Source organism: Pyxicephalus adspersus, chromosome 2 (genome assembly GCF_032062135.1).
Source record: "Pyxicephalus adspersus chromosome 2, UCB_Pads_2.0, whole genome shotgun sequence".
Taxonomy (NCBI): domain Eukaryota; kingdom Metazoa; phylum Chordata; class Amphibia; order Anura; family Pyxicephalidae; genus Pyxicephalus; species Pyxicephalus adspersus.
In genome coordinates, this window is record NC_092859.1 from 54,112,937 (window position 1) to 54,130,980 (window position 18,044).

The window sequence follows — 18,044 nt, forward strand, 5'->3', positions numbered from 1 at the left end:
TGTTCAGACCTGAGAGATGTGTTCTGTGGCTCTTGCACCCCCCCCAGCAGGGTCCTTCTCCTGTCGCCAGAGCTGCGGACCACCCAAAGGGCCGGAGAAATATCCCTACTGGGCCATAGTTTGCCTATGCCTGGACTAAAATAAATGGAAACAGCTGGCCTAGGGCAGCCAAAAGCAACCTGTTGCATAAAGTAACTGCTGCTACAATCTGTACCCGCCTGCACAAAGTCAGTGTTCAAATTCAGTTTAATGGGAGCAGTTGGGAAAATTGCTGCAGTCATCTGCTGGCCTGAAATTAGACAGTGACACAGGAGGAGAGGACCATGCTCCGAAGAGCTTACAACCTAAGAGGTGGGGGAACTATCACAAAATAGGAAGGGAGATATGGAGTGATGGGAAGTAGGGTTTTAAGAAACAAAAGAAGACGGGTAGGCAAGTTTGAAAAGATGGGTTCTGAGTGCTCTTTTAAAGGAGCAGAAAGTAGAAGCAAGCCTAATAGGACTTGGAAGACCATTTCATAGAGTAGGAGTAGCTCTAGAAAAGTCTTGGAGGAGTGCATGTGATGAGGTTATGAGTGAAGTCATTAGTAGGTCATTTGAGGAATGAAGAGAGCAGGTAGGAGTGTAATTTTTTTTTTATCAGGTCAGAAATGTAAGTAGGACAGGAGCTGTGGAGGGATTTGAAGGCAAAGCACAGGAGCCTGAATTTGATTATAAGGTGAAATGGAAGCCAATGAAGAGAACTACAAAGAGACCCAGCATCTCTAGACTACCCTATCAAGTAGTCTTCTGATTAGACCAAATATAAATCCTATTATTTATATAATAGGACCAATTATAGTTTTTTTTGTTTTCATATTTATACCCTTTCACTTCTATCAGACCTTTGTCAGTGCAATCAGGAGCTAAGTCTTCCAATTGATTTTCGTTTAACTACCCTGGTATCACCAATCTGAACCATTGTGGGCTGATACTGTAAGTCACTCCAACTATTATTTTTACAATATATATATATATATATATATATATATGTATATATATATACAGTAATCTTAAGATGACACTACTTAAAGACATATTTTTACATGCTAAAATCAATTATCACTATGGTCTTTATATGAGTATGCTTTATAAGCTTATATGGTACAAACAGATTTGACTTTGTCTATTATTGACTATATTATTATTTGTCTATTTTGAATTATAATTGTTACTTCTATAGTCCCATGTCATAACTTTTGAAATGAGATGTTCCTTTTGTCTATGAAAGCTGCTTTTTTCATATACCAAGAATTAAGAATGCTGTTCTTTGATTTTTGTAGTTGTTGCACAATTCTCTGTATCCCCTTAGGAAGCCAGATAGGCGTAAAGCGTCGGGTGGAAGAAACTTGGTAATTTGATATTTTATGTGCAACTGGAACTTTGTAAAAAAAATAAGCTCATCATGAACGTGTAATATGTTCTTAAATATATTTTGTGTATAAATAAACTTTATGGGCCTGATTTATAAAAGCTCTCCAAGACTGGAGAGGATACACTTTCACTAGGGAACCTGGGTGACCCTAAAAACCTGTAATGGATCTGGTCTAGGATTGAAAACATTTGCTAGCAAATAGCAATTTACTTTTAAGAAATCCATTCCAGATTTTCTGGAACATCCAGGTTCACCGATGAAAGTGTATCCTCTCTAGCCTTGGAGAGCTTTATTAAATCAGGCCTTATGTTTTATCAATAGTTGCAATTTGCCAACAAAAACCTCTTTTTCTCTTAACTTAGTGGAATACCAGGGAGGAGGATGTTACAGTAGTCCAGACAAGAGATGATAGGAGCATGTACAAGATGTTTGGTGGTCTGAGGGGGACATGTCAGTGATGGACAGATAGATTTACAGGGCCAATGGCTGCATTTTAGTATCTGCAGTGTACATTTTACAAATCATTGCAATCAGGCAGTTAGGCTTTTGTTATGTGACAATTTTGAAATTTAATTCTATTTTTACTATTTTATCTTAAACGAAAAAGGAAAACTGCTTTATTGTATCCCTATATTTTAATTCAGTTCTAAAACATGAATGGGGTACTTTGTTTCCAGACATACAATGATAGCCACAGTTGATGCTGATTAGCCACAAGGCAAACTTAGGGTAAGTAACAAAGCTATGCACACAATCAGACGACGGTTTCACAAAGCGCCAAACCACGCCCATGACGTCATGTGCAAGAGGCGGGGTTCGGTCACTATACGCATGTGCAGAGTTTCTAGTATCACTCGCACACAGATCGTCTTTCTCAGTAAGCGGTGGTAGCTGTACGTATCAGTAGGTAAGATTGACTGCTATTTGATGGTACGCGGTTATTATGTGGTTTACTATAATATTGTTGGGCTTAGGTGGTTATTTAATAGTCTACGTGACTCACTATTTTTAATTTTCTGTAAAGTACATGGAACTTCCGAATGGCTTGCCGGCGCCTACCTTTGTTTCCTTGTTTGATGTAGGAAAAAAAGCAATGTGATATATGATAGGTTTTCTATACGTAGATTTTTTTCCCTTGCTATGCTGTTTTTAGCGTGTATAGGTACATCGTGACTTCAGTTTTATGGTTATGTTGTAATAGGCCACTGTAAGGTTTGCTGGGTTGTTCCGGTGGCTTTGTTTTGTTAGCGGTGTGTTTGGGTAATGGAGGAGCGGCCGCCATTTTGTCTTTGTGACGCTGTTCTGATCTTTAGTCACGTGGCATCCTGCAGTCTCGGCTATCCGCGAGGAGAGAAAATGTCCGAAGGTGGGGAAGGGTACGTTGTGAAGGTTCGGGGTCTTCCGTGGTCCTGCTCCGCTGATGAAATTGAAAGCTTTTTTGCAGGTAAATGACTAACATTAGCGTGTGCGCGCCATATTTTTATAATAGAATATATTTTCACATTCTTAATTGGCCCTGACTTACTTCCTGTGTGCTCTTTCAGAATCGAAAATCCTTAATGGTGCACATGGCATTCACTTCATCTATACCAGAGAAGGAAGGCCAAGTGGAGAAGCATTTGTGGAGTTTGAAACCGAGGATGATCTTAACCTAGCTTTGAAAAAAGACAGAGAAACCATGGGCCATAGATATGTGGAAGGTGAGTACTGTATTTGTTAACATTTAGGCCAGTACTATATTATTGAATAATGTATGGCGACCATTGAGAGCGTTATATTTTATGTGACCTCTATAGATATAAAAGACATCAATACTGCTTTGTCCATGAATTACATTAGAGCTGTGTGCACTTAGAAGCTGCATCAAGTCAGAGCCCACCTGACCTGATCCTTCTCCCCCTCAGCCTTGCTCTTTCAGGCCCCTATTTCTTTTATTGGATTGTTTTACTTATAAATGCTCAGCATGATATTTGATGTTTTCAGAACACACCCCCATCTGTAATCTGCAGTATTGAGACGCTGAGGCCCAGTGATGATTTATGCAGCACTCACACTTGCTGCAGTGCTTAAAATTACAAGGGGCATTTCTCTTAGAGGAGCTCACAGTCCAATGTCCTTACCATAGTTATGCATTGTTATTATCATCATCTAAGTTCAATGTTTTTGTAATATGGAAGGTGACGTGCAAACACGGGACATAAAAATTTCATTCAGATGTCCTGGCCAGAGATTCTAACACGTCAAGGTCTCAAGGTTCCACAGCATGCCCCCTTACCTAAAACAACACACTTCCAGTTCATTAGACACAAAAATATAATCTGTACATTAAATGTTCCCCTGTTGTTTGTAGACCTTTAAAACGGCTACTAAGATGGATTCCAGGTTCCTCCATCTTGATTTGCAGATGACCTTATCGTGTATGTCCGACTGCCTCTTGTTTCTGGTTGGTAGCCAGGACACAACAAATACACAACTTATTCCCAGCTCTTTGCTTTGTGTTTAATGGCTGGTCAGTACAGTGGCTTTAGAGGAGCTGATACAAGGCGATGAGCATTATTTCTCTATTGAGCCAAATGGGTAGTGTAATCTCTTACTGCAAGGAAGACATACATGGACGCCAGTGCTGAAATTTAAAGTGTAGTTTTTCAAAATGTGCTTCTCGTTCTTTTTTTGTCCTTTTAGCAATGCATGTACAAGATGTTTAATTCTACTAGTAATCTAGTGTGTCCCTAATGTTCTGCACTGAGCTGTCAGTGTTGCAGTGTGTGTTCTCAGGCTTTTTCTAAGGCTATTGTGCTTACTAATAGGCTCCTGTTATGACTATCATCAATGATCATTTTACTATTGTGGGTGTCTATACATATAATCATGATCTTATTTGTGTATATTTACAGTTTTCAAGTCCAATAATGTTGAAATGGATTGGGTTCTAAAGCATACTGGTCCTAACAGTCCAGACACGGCTAATGATGGCTTTGTACGTTTAAGAGGCCTCCCATTTGGCTGCAGCAAAGAAGAAATTGTTCAGTTCTTCTCAGGTATGTTCTGTGCTTAATAGTCTGCTTCTTTTTTCCTGTTCAAGTAAATATGAATCATTAAATCTAGGGATGTTCCTCTGGCCTCACATAATAAATTTCTTATTAACTTTTTTTGTGTAGTGTGTGGCCGGCATTAGTTTATTCTTAACATTCATATGCTGAAATCCTTACTAAGATGGATTTGGAGTTTTTGGTGTGAGTTATTGTGCCGTGTTTTCTTTTCTTCTTTTTTTTTTTTTTTTTTTTTTTTTTTTTTTTTTTTTAGGAGCAGGAAAAAAGGAAAATTTTCTTTCACACTCTGTCTAAATTCTCAAGAAAAATGTTTATTAGTTTTTGTAGAAGAACCCTCATGACAGTGTGCCAAATGACACTTTTTTCCAGTCTTTATGTATATTTGTTGACCCAAACAGAATTTCATTGTTTTTGTAAACAGTGTTGGATAATCCCCAGTGCTGCAATTTTGAGTTTGTCCTTTTTAATTTCTTTCCAGAGTTAAATGCATATTTTCCTTCTCATTCCAACAATCTCCATTGCTACCCAAAAATATTCTGCTGGCTCCTCTTGGAGTGCAGCTCCTTTCATTCCTGTGGGTGAGAGCCATATTTCACATTCCACATGACATTAAAATAAAGCTTGCCAACAGGAATGAATGTGACCAATATTTAGACCGAGAACAAGGCAAGTATTAACCAAGCACTCTGCACTGGTGGTGGAGAATTTATTTGAATGATAAGTTTGGCTAATAAGCACATATAGCTGTTATTTGTTACACCACTTTTTTTTTTTTATTTTGTCTCCAAACTTTTTATCGCCCTTGCATTTTCTATGAGGTTTATTTTGGTAAATAGAGAGAACAAAGTAAACATTCAAATGATATAAATCTGAAAAATATTAAAAAAAGAGTAACTAAAAACGGTATTGTATTTCTTTTTGTAAATGTTTTGATGCCCTGAATGTACTGGTGTTATAAGAATGTCTGTATGGGTTTGTAAAATTTTAATGTTTACCCCCCCACTGGGGTTATTTGTCCTTGGGTTGAAGGGTTGGAAATCGTGCCAAATGGGATAACATTGCCGGTGGACTTCCAGGGGAGGAGTACGGGGGAGGCCTTCGTGCAGTTTGCTTCACAGGAAATAGCAGAAAAGGCTCTAAAGAAACACAAGGAGAGAATAGGGCACAGGTGGGGATGGATGGTTGGTTGTCACTTTTCTTATGGTATAGTTTTATAAGGAGCATCAACTTAATCTAATGTAAATGAAAGAACATGTAAAAAAAATGAATTCATCTTGACTTAAGATATGTGCTTTGAAGTAAATTTGTTAGTGTTGCCATAAGAAAATGTGATACATTCTTTCTTTTTTCTTTTTTTAATATATTTATTTTAATGTTTATGGTGTAAAACTTGTCACAATGGGTTTATCTATTTGCACCCGTAATTGTTGACTTTTTTTAACAAAAAGAAAAGCCTTGTGCTATACATACTTAATTCAATCATACCATTTAAAAACACAATTCATGTGATATATACTATAAAGATTACTGGTTTTAAAAACATATTGATGCATTTCTATAAATTTTACGAAGAGCAATAAATGTAGTAAAAAAAAAAAAAATGTTTGTGTATGCTAATAATTATCATCTCCCTGCCCCAATTCCCTTTAGGTACATTGAGATCTTTAAGAGCAGCAGAGCAGAGGTTCGTACACACTATGATCCTCCAAGGAAGCTCTTTGGCATGCAGCGCCCAGGACCTTATGACAGACCGGGTGTTGGGAGAGGTTACAGTGCGTTGGGGAGAGGATTTGATCGCATGAGACGCGGTGCCTATGGAGGAGGTATAGTAGTGTGTGTGTGTGTGTGTGTGTTTTTGTTTTTTTGGGGGGGGGGGGTTATTTTTGGTTTTTTTTTTATTTTATTTTTGACAAGTGTTAACTTTCTTGTAGGTTATGGTGGATATGAGGAGTACAATGGATATAATGAATATGGTTTTGGAGCAGAACAAAGATTCGGAAGAGGTATGTCAGTAGGTTGCATTCTTGTACATGGCACTTCCCCCTTAAGTCCCTTAATTTTTTTAATTTTGTTTTTTAACTTTTTTTCTTTAGCAGTGTCCGATCATAGATATGGAGATGGTTCTAATTTTCAAAGTACGACAGGTCACTGTGTGCACATGAGAGGTCTTCCCTACAGAGCAACAGAGACAGACATATATACTGTAAGTACAGAACAATTTTGTTTAAAGTTCAGATTACTGTTACTAGAAGCCTATTGAACTTTTTGCTTTGGATATATCCTCTACATACACAAACTAGTTGTTTGCTGCTCAAGGCAAACAGTTATTGTGTGTGTGTATGTGTGTATGTGTGTGTATAGCGGTCCTCCTGACACCAACTAGGGTTTAGTGCTGCACTTTACAGTAAAGGTGATCGTTTATCTTTTCACCTCTTCATAGAACTGTGCTGTGTACAGCGCATGTTCATCCTGTCACTGTAAATAGACTTGAAAGTTAATTTCTAGTAAAAGAAATTTGATATGACCACATCCCGGAATTGCCATTCAAACTGATTTAAGTGTGTTTTAATTTGCATAAACTAAATGTATGTTTAGGGTATAACTTTTGATCAGACATTTTAGAAACTGTTGTCTGTATTGAAATTCTTTGTTTAAAAAAAAAAAAAAAAAAAATATTTACTAGATCTTTCATTGCTTCCTGCTTTATTTTTAGACTTGGAAATCTCAATGAAAGACTTTAAGAACTGAAGTCTAAAGCCATTATGTTAGGACCACAGAACACTACTTTTCTCCTATCTTTAACATAGAAGGTGGTTTCTGTAGTCCTCCAAAATCTTTAAGAACTGTGTAAGGTCAGCAGGTCTCCATTTTTTTTATCACTAGTTTGCTTGTAATATTTAAAAAAAATAAATAAAAATCAACCGTTAGTATACATGAACATTTACGCTTGAAAAGCATGTCTTAAATGAAAAGAACCTAAGGGTAAAAAAAAAACCCCAACTGTAATGTATTTTTCTGTTTTTAGTTCTTCTCTCCTTTAAACCCAGTGAGGGTTCACATTGAGATTGGGGCAGATGGCAGAGTAACCGGAGAAGCAGATGTTGAATTTGCTACACATGAGGATGCAGTGGCAGCCATGTCTAAAGACAAAGCTAATATGCGTGAGTAACCTCAATTTCCAGCTGTATTTTATAGAATGTTTGTTTGTAGAACCTAAATGAACCATCACACCTAGATATTAAATATTGGCTTTAAATAAAACAATCTTGTAACCTTGTAATTATCTAAACTGTAAGATATTAACACATGTTCTAAAAACAAAAAACATTAAATCTTGATTTTTGAATTTTGATGAGAGACCTAGGAATGTTTGACCCACCTAGAGTTTCCCTACTATTCCCTCATACCTTAGTTTTATCATACTTTTCATACTGAAAGGTTAGAAGTCTTTTGTGAAGCTATACAGTTTACAGACTACCTTTTTTGGTCAGATTTTTTTTTATTGCAAACAATTGTATTCCCATGAGGTGGGAATTAAAAAAAATTCAGGGTGAAAATACAACCGGCATTTTAAAAAAGCTAGTAATGATGGCTTCCCTATTGCTTTCTTTATTGGTTTTCTGTAACATTAGGTTTTCACATGGGGTTGTAATAATTGCTATTTGTGAAGACTGTGGGACCTTGGTTGTGTATTGAGTGCAACTTTAGCAGTCTATATGACCTATATATCAAATCTACCTAGGATACTTTGTTTACTCAGATTTTGTTTCCCCCCTCTTAGAACACAGATATGTTGAATTGTTCCTGAACTCAACGGCTGGTGGATCTGGTGGTGCATATGGTGGACAGATAATGGGAGGACTTGGTATGTGTCAGAAAAATGTTAAACCAGACTAATAGAGCTGAAATATGTTTTTAAAATGAGCTGGTTAACCCCCCCCCCCCACGCCTTCAGTCATTAAACATGTACATTATTTATATGTTTCTTTTACGCTACCCCTTTCAGAGCTAAAGTTCCATTTAAAATTCTGGTCAGACAGGCCATTCTTACAGAAAGGGGCAGGGGATGTCCCTTCTACAAAAATCCCTCTTTACCTGCTTTATCGCTCTGGGTTATCTCTCAACAAAAGTTGCTCAGTTTTGGTTGCCAGGATACCCAGCAATATTTTCTCTGGGCATGTTGGTAATGAATGAACTACTCCAGAGGTAGTTCAGCCTGGCCAAGCAAGATGGCCAAAGAGTATCTCCAGGTAGAGAAAGTAGATGCCAACGCCCTGGGACAGGCACATAGTGTGTTGCATATGTTAAAACTTTTTTTTATCCAGGGTGCTGTTATGGGCAGAATTAGAAGATCTGGTCCATGCAGCTTCCTGGGGAATTTTTCTTTTTTTTTTATGCAGGGTTCATCCAGGAGGAGGTACTAATGTTACTATGCTTTTCCTGGTTTTATTTATGACCAGGAGTATAGAGGAAAGGTTAGGTGCCAACCCATCATCCATGCTAGAAACTTCACAGTGTAGTGACATCTGTTTTTAAAAGAAACCTTTAGCTTTTAAACTGTGAGTCCATGTCCCTGTTTCACACTTTGCTGAAAACTGTATCTTTTAAACTGTAATTTTTTTTTTTTTTTTTTTTTGGAAAAACAGGTACACAGTCAAATTATGGCAGCCCAGGATCCCAGGCACTGAGTGGAAGCTATGGTGCAGGATATGGAAATCAAGCTGGCATAAGTGGCTATGGTAAATACTACTAATTTTATGGGCAGACATGTCGTTATGAGTCAATAGTCTCGTATGCATGATGGGTCATCAGCGCTTGGCTTCTGGTTACATTTTGTATAGACTGTTATAAGGCTTCCCATTGGGGTTTGAATACACTTAATGTGTTATGGTGTCACCTATAAAGCAGTTGAATCTTTTAGATAGACGTGTGTGTGTGTGTGTGTGTGTGTGTGTACCATTGTAGGTGTGCTTCGTACATTTTGTAGAGCAAGGATTTTTGTAGAATGGTTTATAGCTGACTAGATGCTGTCCAGCCATCGATGCCTGAGCTAAACCCTAGTTTTTTCATCCATTTATTTTGGTATGAAGTAAGCTTATGTGTATTGACATGGTTGTGGATAATTCAACAACCAATGAAATGGGGCCAGGTGAGTGAAGGCCAGTTCCAATGTATGTTTGAAAGGTTTTAATGCTAAAGTGCTTGTTTCCCTGCACTGTATAGGCACCTATTTAGTTAAGCCAGTGGAGTATGGCACACTGCCTTCTGGTTTTGCAAAGAACCACTTTTATTTTATTTGGGGTCCTCTTTCAAATTGTAATTTCATCCTTTGTGGGATTACTTTGAGTTGTGTGAATTTAGGCTCCTGGTGTGCTGGGCCAGGTAACCATGGAGTGTCTATCCCATCCTGCACTACACGGGTTCAGTCTCTTGGTGGTCTTCTGATCACAAAAGATCCTGAGGTGTGTCTCCAAGTACAATGCAGGACCACTGCTTAAGCGTGAAAGGAGCAAGGATTAAGCTATCGGTGCTTAATAGTGCTTTTTAGTGGCAGGTATATTTAATAATTGTTAGACCATTACATTGAGTAGTAAAGTGATTAGCCAACTCAATACATAGGTGGGTGATTAAACATTTATAGTAGTGACCCTTTTTGCAAAAATGGTCATATTTTAATTCCTGGATAGTCTTCCTAAAGAAAGCATTAGTTTGATTTTAGAACACAAAAGTGAAAAATTGGTCTCGGGTCTTGATGCGTGGGCTCTTTCAGGGGATAATGAGAGCCATCAAACAACTAGCTTATGTTTTAAGTTTGAGGGAAAAATCATCTAGTCATCAATTAGATGCAGTCCGAAATGTCAGAAGTTATTTAGGTTATCAAAGTAAGAAAACTTTCTATTCTCACATAACACTAAGTGGGAAGGAAGGCCCAGCATATTAGGAGGGGGGGACATGTAAAAATATCATTTTTCTATTGGTAAGATTATTCAAAATGAAAGAGGGGCAGTGTTTCTGCTGGAAATAAAGATGGTCTAAAAATTGAAATGAAGTGTGTGTATATAATGGATTTAAATCAGAAGTTTTAAACCAAGTGTAAAAGAATAAAAATAAATGCTGAAAGCGGTAACCCCAAGTCACACTCAGGGTAGTTTAAAAAAAAAAAAAGTAAAATACAAACACTTACGTGGTCCCATCAGCGTCCTCCAGGGTCCTGCCATCCTCTGGTCACGTCCTCTTCCTCGATCTGTCCCCTGGCGAGTGCACTGGCGTTCCGGTGGCCTCAGTGCGTACAGCCGCTGCTGGGGGCGAGGCGGGAATTTCAAATTATTTTGTATTGCATTTAATAGAAAATACCTGTATTGAATGCAATACACTGAATTTTATGTCCAAAAGCAGTACATCTTCTTCTTTCATGAAAACTTATTTTACAGTATAACTTGAAACACAATCATTTCCATGATTACTAAATTTATTTTTTTAACATTTATTATTTTTATATATAATTTTGTTTAAAGTTCATTATACTCGTACAAATTTTTTACTGTAACAATGTACCGCTTTTAGGGGAAGTTAGCTCCAAAATCTGGACAGAAAAGAACTGCTCAGTATGAGAATCGAATAAAATTTCTGTATTTTCTATTATATATAGTTAATCACCATCTGCTTTGAATTTGAGCAAGCCCATAAAGCCAAACTTGTCGGGACCCGAGACCAATTTTTCACTTTGTTCTAAATCGAATAACTGCTTTCTTTGGGAAGACTTTGTCTAGTATTTTTGAAATATGTCACTCGCCTAAACGTGGCTTCACTTTACTGCCCAATGTAATGGTCTAACAATTGTTAAATATACCTGCCAATAAAAAACTATTCTTTTTGCCACTATATTTGGTGGTTGGCAGAAACTAAATTGCTAGAAACCACAAACCAATTTTTTTTTTTTTTTTTTTCCCCCCTCTTTCCTTTTGGTTAATAAGCAACTCTGTAGTTGGGCTGCTATAGGGGCATTGGGATTTTCAGGTCAGCCTGTATCACTATAGCTGAATCATTTTTTTTAAACCAATACAAACATTTTTTTCAAACAATTTAAAATTTACTAATTTAATTTTTTTTTTTTTTTTTAGGTAACCAGAGTGGACTGAACAACAGTTACTATGGCAGTGGGAGACAAGGGTCAATGGGTGTAAATGGAATGGCTGGAATGTCTAGCAACATGAGCATGAGTGCTGCATGGGGAATGTAAATTGGGGAATTTTTGCTTTATTTTTTTTATTTTTTTTTTGTCTTACTTTGGGACTGAGCTGATGGATTTTTTTTTGTTTTTTTTTTTTTAATTGAAAGGGTAACTGTACTTTACCTTCCTTTTGGCTTTTCCTTGCTACCTATATTCTTTTGTACTGAAACCCATGTGCAACCTAGGACAGTGCACGTGGTTACATTTTTCATAGGTTCTAATGAAAAAGCAAATTTTCAATTTTTTTTTATACATGGAACTGTGCAAAAAAAAAGCCATGCCGTTCAGTGATGCTGTACAAAGTCTGGAAGAACTACACAAAGGTCTAGGTAACTTGGGGGTGGGTGTTGGACAGTTAGTCTTGGATTACATTATTGTACAGATGCCCTTTTAAAATTTCAGTATTCTAAATGTCAGATGTTTATTTACAACTACTAAACAGGCAAATCTCTGTTTGGCTTTTGTAGGACACTTATAAAGAAAAACAAAGTAGCTGTGTTACAATTTGTTTTTTGCAATGCTTTGTAATGTAAACATACCTTTTTCATTCTTTGTATTTTAATCCAACTTTGATTCCCATTACAAAAGTTTGTTTTTTGGTTTTTTTGTTTTTCATTTTAGCTTGTAATATTTGTGGCTCAAAGTTGCCCAATAAATTTTGCAAAACCAAACTTAATTCTTTGCACCATGCCTAACTTTTTTTTTTTAATTAAAGAAACTATATTTACTATAAAATGTGAGAGTACATATTTTGAGTGTGTATTGTAACATTTACGTGAAAGTAAATTTATTTGGTTTTAACATTTTCATATGTTTGTGTGCTCAATTCATCTTTTGTCTTTTTGGGGCTTTTCTTGACCTCAGATGTCTTGTATACACATACAAGCCTATGGGAATACTTTGAAAACACATGTTAAGGAAATTCAAATGCCTCAGTAGATATTTGAGCAAAAAATATTATGCTGTTCCTACAGGCCCTTGTCACTACTTTTCCCAATTAGCAGTTTAACTGCCCTTCCTTTAAACCAGTAGTGCCCAACCTCACCCAGGGGCTGCTGTTGACATTGAGATAAAAGTTGTGGGCCACAATACCATCAAACATTAAAAATGTATGTTTAAAACTATTTTAATTTAAAATGAAATTACATTGAAATGTTTCTAGTTACCATAATGTACCTGTACCAAATGAAGGAATTGACAAATCAAGAATTTCTGCATGCCCCATTTGATGCTCATTTTATTAATGATGAGATACAAAACTAAAGTATCATACAGTTCTGGCCGGTTATATGTTGCTCACCATACCAGATACTACACCATACATTGTGTTCTGTTATAGGGGTCCACTAACCTTCTTTGTACCCCAAAATCTCTGCAGTGGATACTTTCAGGGAAATGGAAGTAGCCAAAGGGTACATGTTCTTACTGCTACATCTTCAGGACCCTACATCTCCCCATCACTGCGATAATAGGGTTCACAGAAAGTAAGTGACCAGACATGTCAAAAGAAAAAAGGAGTTTACAGAATTGTTTTGGGGCTTTTTGTGGTATTGCATAGATACTCATTAGTACATTGCTTTTGAAAATGTAGTAATTTTTATCTCATTACTTGATTAAAACATGTAAACATTTCATACAAAACAAGTTAAAAAGACTTTTCAATATACATTTTATGGATTGCAACCCTTTCACTACATACATACACAATTGTTTAACTCTGGAACAGATTCCAACAATGCTAATTTGCAGTTGTGATGCGTTTCACAGATCAGGGTCTGCTTCATGCGCTAAAGGGAGGTGAATAAAGTGAACCATATTTTTACATATATTTATCAAAAAAGTAGTCCTAAATAAATCCAAGACTTGCATTTATCAGCATGAGGTTATAATTTACACATCCATATATCCTGTGCAGAAAACAGCAGAGGTCAGAAAGAGGAGGAGGGGAAGGATACACCTCATTACACAGGGAGCACGGTGGCTCAGGGTTGGTACTCTTACCTTTGCAGTGCTAGATCCCAGGGCACTATCTGCATGGAGTTTGCAAGTTCTCCCTGTGTCTTCTTGAGTTTCCTCTGGGTACTCCGGTTTCTTCCTACTTTGCAAAAACATGCAGTTAATTGGCTTCCCCTCAAAAATTGACCTTAGACTACAGTAATAACATGACTGAAGTAGGGACATTAGCTTGTGAGCTCATTTAAGGGACAGTTAGTGCCATGACTATGGACTTTGTACAGGACTGTGTAATATGATGGTGATATATATATATATATATATATATATACTGTGTAATAACAGCTGGCTTTTCCAAGACACTTTGTACTGTATACCAGGATGCTCAATTTTCTGCTGTAAAGAATGCCATAAGTCAGACCAAGGGCCAATAATAAAAAAAGAAACCAAAAAACTGTGTCTTTGAGTTTTATATCAATAGAGCAAAGCAGTCATCCCATCAATACTCATACAAATAATATTTAAATCACTCAGCAGATCGCATCGTATGATATGTATAGTTTTTTCATAAACTGTAGTGATTAAATTTTAGGGGAAGTTAGCTACAAAAATCCCCAATTTGCAGTTACATTTCCCTTCTCTTACAAAGAAATTGGGGTTCATAGAGAGTAAAGCGATAGCTATGTGTGTCTAGGTAGCGTGATAGGATGGGTATTAAATTTTCAGTTGCCAACATTCCTCTGTTCCAGAGAAATTGAGGGTCAAAGAAGGTAAGTGGTCAGCTATGTGTAACAGGCACCCCAGCAGCCACTCAGTCCCTCACACTGCAGCATCTGCAGGTTTGACCCCAGGTGGCAGAGAGTGGTACTGAGGAAGAGCTAGCCGTACTACAACCTCACTAGTCTGAACATAGTCTTGAAGTTTTGTGAGCAAAAAATTATATATTTGGGGCACCACAGCATAGAGCGATATGACAGTACCCTTACGAATATTGCCATGGATTTAGCCCCTGGGAGTTCCTAACATGCAAACTCAATTTGCGGGCCAAGGTCTTGAAATAGCCCGCCCCCCCCCCCCCCCTTAATGTGAAAATATCCCTGACTGTTATTAGGATTTTCTATTTGTGACCCCGTTTCTGCTAAATTGCGATGTTTAGGGGGCTGAAATTTGGTTTAGTAGCAGTTCTGGTCCCCTGTGTACCCTGAAAATACACAACACTGGCACTCAGTGTAGGAGAAGGTTTACATGGGGTTAATGACCGCAACATGGACACAGCGCTCATGTTGCTGCTGGGATTATCTCAAAGTACATGGTGGGTAGGGAATAGCCACAGGTGATTGCTAGGTATACATGCCCACTCACTCCCCCTCTTCTGGTAGCACAATTATTTAGAGTAACATAGGAGATATGCATGCTCCATCCCCTGCAAGACAACAAGCAGAGGGCTGGGTCTGGAGGCTCTGTGGGCTGCAGGTTGGGCACCCTTGCCTTAAACCATTTACTCTTGTAACTCGGCAGTATTACAAATTACATTTACAAATAATTCCAGTTGGAACATTATTGGTATGTTCGCCCCAGTTTTCCGAAATCACATACTTGGATAATTGTAATCAAATTTTAAATGTTATAATTGACATTTGATTGTGAGTTTCTACAGGGCCTAATATGCTAATCAGCTGAAGTATTATGCACATTTTAGCTAGATAAGGCAAAGTCATTATTGAGTAATGTGGCCCCGACCCTGCCATGGTAGATGAAGCTAGTGTTTTGCATATCTGTTTAGGTGTGTGTTTTCAGATGCACCTTTAACGTCTTTACATTTAGTGGAAAACCGTAGGATGATGCCATAAAATGCACCCTGCTGGATATTTTTCACACACTTAAGCAATGTTTTGATGCAATGAGTCTGATTTTATATGTAAGACATTTAAAGCAGCATTGTTTGCCTATATTGCAAGTGATTCTATACCTATATTTGAACCTGTGACTTTCTAAACCTAAAACCTGCTTTAATGTGACCAGCACTGGGCACTGGCAAACAAAAATTGAACTAAATCAGGGTCTCAATCAGTTCCAAAAAGAGGATTCCAAGAGAATATAAATTCCCATTTTTTTCTAGTTTACAGAAGAAGTCTTACACAGAGGGACATCTAAAAGTAGTCTAGGGTACCAAGGTTACCAGCTAGATTATAATAGTGTAGGGGAAAGAGTGTCTCAGAGCAGCAAATCACTTCTGGTAGGGCTGGATCACATCAATTGCCATGAGAAAGTTTGTAATTTAGGTGAAGGGGGTGCAGGGTTAATGCAGTTCTATGATTAATTTATCAAAATAGGGATCAAAACTTTCTCTTTTCCTGATTAGAACTTGAGCCAGAAACAAAACGTGTCAATGCAATCAACTTGAGTTAACCAGGAAAATATCTCCTGCCCTTTTGGGGAGTGCTGAGCTACCTAGGCAGACTGGCAGTTCATGCTTAAAACTTGCCCTTTCTTGCAATCAACATTTGCTTACCATGTGTTAGCCATTTTTTATAATTCTGTTGGTAAACCCACATTTTTACATCTGTAGTTACTTTTATTCATGCTAATATGCCCGATTTTATGACCCCAAACCACCTGTTATTTTAGAAGGACCCGAAACATATTGCCTCTCAAAGATAGGCAGTACCTGATACTTTGATTCAAGTCTTTCTAACATTGGAATATTTATCATTTGTTGCACTGAATGCTTTGTAAACCACTTTGCATATATGAAAGATATACTTTTTTTTCACTTCCAGTTATCAAACTCTTTATACATTTCTGGGGGGATCTGTTATTCTATATGGGAGTATATCTTGTACATTTGTGTTCAGAATAATAGTAGACAGACATCACTAACTTGATCACTGTATTTGGTAGATATATCTGCATGGCAAATAATTTACTAGTAGGTGTAGAAGAGTATGTAAAATAGCAATGTGGAAGTCAATCTGTAAAAAAAAAAAAAAAAAAACAGGTGTTGGTTGCGACCCTTAACAATAGAAGGCAGCAAATGTTATATAATGCTCAATATAGTGGATTTTTTTCTGAAAGTCTGAGTAAAATTGGTTGTTCCAGTTCGTGTTCAGAATGACAGCATAGTGTTGATTGGAGAGAGGAAACTATACACATAGGTGCACAAAATAATAGTCTGCTAAGCTAAAATGGCAACCAAAACCTGAAACGTGGGAAAAATTGGGAAAACTACCCTTCGAATGGATAGAATAGCCAAAATTACAAAGACTTAGCCAATGATAATTGGGGGGAGGGTTTGGATAATTGTATGGTAATTGTTGCAAACAAACATTGGATTGTGCAGTACTAGTTGTACTGAAAAACAAAAGAATTTGACAAACAATGATGGTAAAAGCAGCAATGGTTTAAAGCGCCTGTTTACCATGCTAGAAGTCTAGCAAACAAGATAGGGGAGTTGGAAGCCTTATTGAGTGAGGAGAATTATGACTTAGTTGGCATTGCTGAATCCTGGCTTTGTTCTTGGTATGACTGGGCTGAGTGGTGGTGTCTGTCTGTATGTGAGAAGTGATCTAAAGGTGAATGTGAAAGAAGAAGTTGTTGATGGAACAAGTGATGAGGTTGAGGCATTATGGTTGAAGTTAAAAGTGGGCTTGAAAAACACACAGGTATTTATTGGAGTCTGCTATAGGCCCCCCAGTCCTAAGGAGAATCAATCAAAGAATTAGAGAATCAACTACTAGCACAGATAGAAAAAGCAGCAAAAAGTGTTTCAATCATGGGAGATGTCAACTACCCTGACATTGAGTCAATTGCACTACAGGAACAGCAAAAGGGAGGGCATTTGTAAATTTAATACAAGATAATTATATGGTACAGTTTATAGAAGCCCCAACTAGAAATAATACTTTTCTGGACCTAGTTCTTCCTAACAATGCAGAGCTTATAATTATGTGCATTTAAAAGAGAATCTGGGTAGCAGTGACCATAATATGATTTCATTTAATGTAAGCTGTAAACAGGAAGCAAAAACAGGAAAGAAAAACATTTCACTTTAAGAGAGCAACTTTTCCATTATTAGGGGTGGCTCTCTGTGACTTGGACTGGGAGACAATATTGTCCTCAAAGAACTCTGAACAGAAATGGGAATGTTTCAAGCCCGTTCTACAAAAAGCACACTGAAAATATATTCCAATGGGTAATACGTTTAAGAGGCTAAAATTAAAACCTATGTGGCTCACAGCTGATGTTAAAAAAGGAACAAGAAAAGGGCATTCCAAAAATATAAAAATGATCACCTTCATCATTTGAAAACTATAAAGAATATAACAAAAGATGTAAAAAGGAAACAAAATGTGCAAAACTTCAAAATGAAAGACTGATTGCAAAGGAAGGTAAGGCAA

At 37.2% G+C, this 18,044-nt stretch overlaps 1 protein-coding gene across 2 annotated transcripts; it reads left to right on the forward strand.

Moving 5' to 3' along the window:
- The first annotated feature begins 2,202 nt into the window (after nucleotides 1-2,202).
- On the forward strand, nucleotides 2,203-12,501 carry LOC140323595 (heterogeneous nuclear ribonucleoprotein H-like). 2 transcript variants are annotated; one of them, XM_072400801.1, is made up of 12 exons: nucleotides 2,203-2,320; nucleotides 2,727-2,857; nucleotides 2,958-3,113; nucleotides 4,308-4,451; nucleotides 5,493-5,631; nucleotides 6,114-6,286; nucleotides 6,395-6,466; nucleotides 6,560-6,666; nucleotides 7,489-7,624; nucleotides 8,245-8,328; nucleotides 9,110-9,202; nucleotides 11,585-12,501. In XM_072400801.1, the coding sequence occupies exons 2-12, from the start codon at nucleotides 2,770-2,772 to the stop codon at nucleotides 11,701-11,703; spliced, it is 1,311 nt and encodes a 436-aa protein (XP_072256902.1). In that variant the 5' UTR covers nucleotides 2,203-2,320; nucleotides 2,727-2,769; the 3' UTR covers nucleotides 11,704-12,501. The 2 variants fall into 2 exon arrangements, with proteins under 2 accessions (XP_072256902.1, XP_072256901.1); XM_072400800.1 differs by having other exon boundaries at nucleotides 2,204-2,320; nucleotides 6,557-6,666.
- The last annotated feature ends 5,543 nt before the right edge of the window (nucleotides 12,502-18,044 follow it).

Coding starts and splice junctions, on each gene's coding strand:
- LOC140323595 (XM_072400800.1), top strand. CDS start 2,770: ATGTCCGAAGGTGGGGAAGGGTACGTTGTGAAGGTTCGGGGTCTTCCG. Junction 6,467..6,556: donor AGAACAAAGATTCGGAAGAG/GTATGTCAGTAG, acceptor TTTTTTCTTTAG/CAGTGTCCGATCATAGATAT. Junction 6,667..7,488: donor CAGAGACAGACATATATACT/GTAAGTACAGAA, acceptor TTCTGTTTTTAG/TTCTTCTCTCCTTTAAACCC.